At 36.4% G+C, this 4,662-nt stretch overlaps 1 protein-coding gene across 2 annotated transcripts in view; it reads left to right on the top strand.

Moving 5' to 3' along the window:
- Nucleotides 1-4,662, top strand: part of ZNF143 (zinc finger protein 143) — a 37,041-nt gene that overhangs the window by 8,957 nt on the left and 23,422 nt on the right. For both annotated transcript variants that reach the window (XM_006885425.1, XM_006885426.1), the window contains exons 5-6: nt 1,407-1,603; nt 2,738-2,812. In XM_006885425.1, the coding sequence (XP_006885487.1) occupies nt 1,407-1,603; nt 2,738-2,812 (272 nt within the window). The remainder of the gene's footprint in view (nt 1-1,406; nt 1,604-2,737; nt 2,813-4,662) is intronic.

Here is a 4,662-nt window from a genome sequence, read left to right as displayed (position 1 = left end):
TCGCGCTGCGTCGCCCTCGTGCTGCGTCGGTCACCCTCCCGCTGCGTCGCCGTCTTTAATTTTAAAATTAAGTAGTTTTCTGAAGCAAATAAAAAGTATCTGAACCAAATATAGCAAAATATCAGTGTTTATTAACTTTGTATGTGGAGAAACAGAGACTTGAGATGGATTACATAGAAGTGAAAAACAAAATTTTGCAGTGGTGCAGGCAGAATGAAGTGAATGAGAATGATGGCACATGGTGAAAAATGTAGTAGTCAGTTTCACTGAATACTTTGGGACAAAGTTGTTAAATGGTGATGTGTTTTTCCGTGTAAACTTAAACATCATAAAACATTTTAAAAATGATTTTTCTTAAAACATAGCTTTATAGCCAAACTATCTAGGTTCAAATCCTGAGTCAGCCTTTTTTTAAAAGTTGTGAGACCTTGAGCAAATTATTTAACCTCTTACAGCTTGTTTTCATCATACATATAATAAGCATTTTAATAAGTATCTACATCATAGGGTGGTTTTGAGGATGGAACATGAAACACCTATAAACACTTAGAACACTGCTTGCTATGTTAGCTATTGTTGAGGACTCTCCTTCATAGGGTCTCTGTGAATCACCTGCAACTGGAAGGCACTTAACAACAACAGCAACATTGTTGCTTTTGGACTTGATTTGATTTGGGGCAGGTTTTGCCTTTTTGGGGCCAGGAAGTGGAAGATTGTTATTTATAAAATAAGGATCCCTGGTAGCATCGTCTGTTTATGTATCAGGTTGCCAACTAAAAGGCAGTTTGAATCCACCAGCTTGCTCTTTGAAAGAATGATGGTCAGTCTCCTCTCAAAGATTTACAATCTCAGAAATCCAATGAATGGTGGTTGTGAGTCTGAATAGACTCAGCAGTAGTGAGTGGATGATTATAAAATGGCTTTACATGCTTTAGAAACACTGTTTATACATACTGTCCATTTTTTTCTTTGACAGAGTTAATCCTGTTCACTACAGTTGGCTAGGTTTATTATTCAATGGTGCCTGTTGTATAGTGTTTATGCTATTACATGATTGTACTGCAATTGTTGATAGAATTATTTAGAAGAAGAAAAAGACATGGACTTTGGAATCATATGATCTGAATTCAAATCTTGATTTCTCTACATACTAATATTAACTGTTAATTGTTAGCTTTTTAATTTTTTTGGTTTAAGGAAAGTATTTTAACATCTATATTTGTGCATTCAGAGTGGTGAATATACTCACCTTGCAGAATAGTTGTATGGTTAAATGGAGTGATGCATGGAAAGCATATCATCCAGTGCTCATCGGAAGCACTCAGTAAAAGCTTATTTTCTTGTTCCTTACATATGTTAACTATTTATCAGGCTTTAATTTAATGTTAATGTATTCTGTCTCTCAGATAGTTATGACCAGAGCGCATTACAAGCAGTTCAGCTGGAAGATGGCACCACAGCTTACATCCACCATGCAGTGCAAGTCCCCCAGTCTGACACAATCTTGGCAATTCAGGCTGATGGGACAGTGGCAGGTCTGCACACTGGGGATGCGACCATTGACCCTGACACCATCAGTGCTTTGGAACAGTATGCAGCAAAGGTAAATATTTTATAACATCGAGAACATTCCAAATGCAGCTTCTTCTTTTTTTTTTTATCTTTTTTCTTCTGTATTTTTAATTAGGAGAAAGGAGGAGGGAAATACTATAACAAATAAGAAAGTAGCAACTTAAATATGAGGCAGCATTAAGGATATCAGCATTTCTATTTTAAAAAAATGAAATTTAAAAAGAAATATTACAGGAAAAATAAATGAAGCTTATAGAAAATAGATGGGCACAAAAAGACATGTTCATAATTAATGTTATAAGACACTATCTGTATGAGTGGTTGAACAGAAGACCAGTTGGCTTTATAAATTCCACTCAATTACAGTTAAAAAAGAAGTAACCAGAGAGTTCCATAAATGGGGGGGGGGGGGGTTTCCTAAAAGAACTAGTAAAGTATAGATAGAATTGCTTATGAATTAAGAAGTAAATAAATATTAGAGATTGGAAATGGTTAGAACAAAAAAGTCTTAGTTAATATTACATTAAAAGGGCTGATTTCATAAAGACAATCTGGGATCAAGCTTAGAAGAGCTAGTCCAAGGTATAAGACTACCAAATACAACCAGAAATGCGCAATCTAAAGAGGATAAAATTGACGCATGGAACCTTCTAAAGATTAAATCCCTGTGCACATCAAAAACTTACAGATGAAAAGAAAACTTACAGACTAGGAACAAACATTTGTTAATACCATCTCAGACAAGAGTCTTTTTTTTTTTCATTTTATTTTATTATATTTTGTGTGAGTGTACCATCAAATCAGATCTGACTGGTACAGGAAGAGATTGTCCCTCCTTCCCCCATCTGGTGGATTTGAACCGTGCGCCTCTGGGATTGTAGTTGCAGCTCCTTGCCACTAAACCACCAGAGCTCCCCAGACAAGAGTCTTATAATACAAGTTTACAGAATACTCCTGGGCCTCCACAAGAAAAAGACTGATAAAACGGCTGATTTTTTTTTTCCTTTTTGAACATGTGTCTTACATAATTAAAAAAGATGTTTTACTTTTTATTGTTGAAATTTAAAATTGTGCCAAAAAGCATAGAATCTATGTATTTATCTCCCAGCCTAAAATATTATCAAAATACAATTTATAAAACTTTATTTTATTTTCATATTTCTAGGTTTCCATTGAAGGAAGTGAAAGTGTAACAAGCACAGGAATGATAGGAGAAAATGAGCAGGAGAAAAAAATGCAGGTATGTAAAGCTACAATTTCATATTTCATTTCTAGGAGCAAGAATAGGGAAATCACTGCTTTTCCAGAGGAATCCCAATTTAGAAAAATCTTGTATGTATTAAGCAGCAGTTTTCTCAACAGCTTCTAATCCTGGGAGATGGGATATGATATGATATGATTATGATATGATATGATATGATATGATATGATATGATAATGTGTTATGGTACGATATGGAATGATCAAAGTGGCAATAAAGGAAATAGAAATATGACAAATCTAAATATAGCCTGGTTTCTGCCATTTAAGACAGCTTTGCAGACAAGTGATCATTTGTCCACCACTATGGAAAACCTGTTTGAAATTAGCATACTGAAGAAACTTGGTATTGCCCTGATACTGACTGCTGTGCCATTGTAGTCTCAAATGCTAAAATGGTTACACATGGTTTAACGGTGTTTGGTGGAGCCCCCAGATTAAGACAAGCTTGGAAGCAGGAGTGGCATCCACTTCTTAAACAACGTGCCTCTGGAAACTCTATGAACTTAGAGAAATGATGATAGTGATAGAACAGAGTTAAACTGTTTTGTTCGTAGGGTTTCTATGAGTTGTGCTTGACACAGCGTCACTTAACAAGAATAACGGAAAACCTGCCAGAGGGTCAGTTGTGAGTTGGTTCTGACTCAATGGCAAACACCCGCTCCCCCATGGCAGTACATTCTTTTTCATTATTCTGATTAGACCGTCCTCTGCTATTTCCCTCTTTTTTAACCTGCTACTTCATTTTGTATCTATTTCTTCTACTTTTATTAATTCTGTTTCTATTTTTCTGTTGGGATTTTAGAGAGCAGATCTGGTCTAATTATCACTGTTCTTACTAGGCAGAACTTAAAAAAATATCCATTAACATATTTCTTTTTTTTTTTTCAGGCTCCACACATTTTACTTTTTTTAAAATAGTATATTACAATGACAAAGGAGTTATCTTTCACCTTAGAATATGCTTTCATAGAGGTTGTTCTGGAAAGAATATAGAATAGTACATAATTTGTTTCGAAGTTTTTCTTTTCTAGCTTTTTAAAAAATTATGTTCCCTTTAGAACCTATGCAAACACTGCATCACTGATCAGAATGTTAATACTGCTAAACTGATGTTTGAAGAGAATGTTAATAGAACATTGCACTTTTCACTTACTTGCCATGCAACTGAGAGTTGTACAATGAATAAAGATGACAGAAGAAGAAAAAAAAAAAAAAGAGGAGGGCATCCACAAGAGACACTGTATATTTCATGATGCCTTGGTAATTGCGGTCCCGAGAGTCTAAATGCAAACTCCATTTAAAAAAAAAAATAAAATAAAAGCCAATAGGAGATCACAAACAGGAAACCGCGGACCATGAGAAGGGCATAGAGCACAAACACCCTGGGCGTGTCAGCTCTCTGCCTGTGGAAGAAGAGTGCCCAGGTCCCGATGAGCGCAATGAGGAGCTTGAAAGCCACAGAAATGAAGAGTCCCTAACAAATTGTGCCGCAAGCCTCCAGCTCTTCCCTTCACAAGATCGGGGGTAAAAGGATGAAGGCAATTGGGGGTGAGGAAAACCAGAAGTCCAAGAAAAGCGGCAATGGTGAGGCCCAGGTAGCATCTGCAGTCCAGCCCCATGCTGTTCTCCAAGAAATGTCCTCTTGTGATACTGTGTTCTGAGGTTCCTGTGATGGCTGACTTCTTCTGTCCAAGGGGAATCATTTTCCAACAGGGGCTTTCCAGTAGGAGCTTGGAGAGTGACATTTTTCTGAGCCCCTGCCATCTTTATTCCAGGGTGATTTATGTTTCTCTATTTATCTCCCCTTGTCTGTGAGATTTTTTTTTT

This window comes from Elephantulus edwardii, unplaced genomic scaffold, assembly GCF_000299155.1.
Source record: "Elephantulus edwardii isolate Elephantulus edwardi_28Jun2011 unplaced genomic scaffold, EleEdw1.0 scaffold00044, whole genome shotgun sequence".
NCBI lineage: Eukaryota > Metazoa > Chordata > Mammalia > Macroscelidea > Macroscelididae > Elephantulus > Elephantulus edwardii.
Note: the sequence above shows the minus strand (reverse complement) of the source record. Positions and strands in the feature narration are given on the sequence as shown.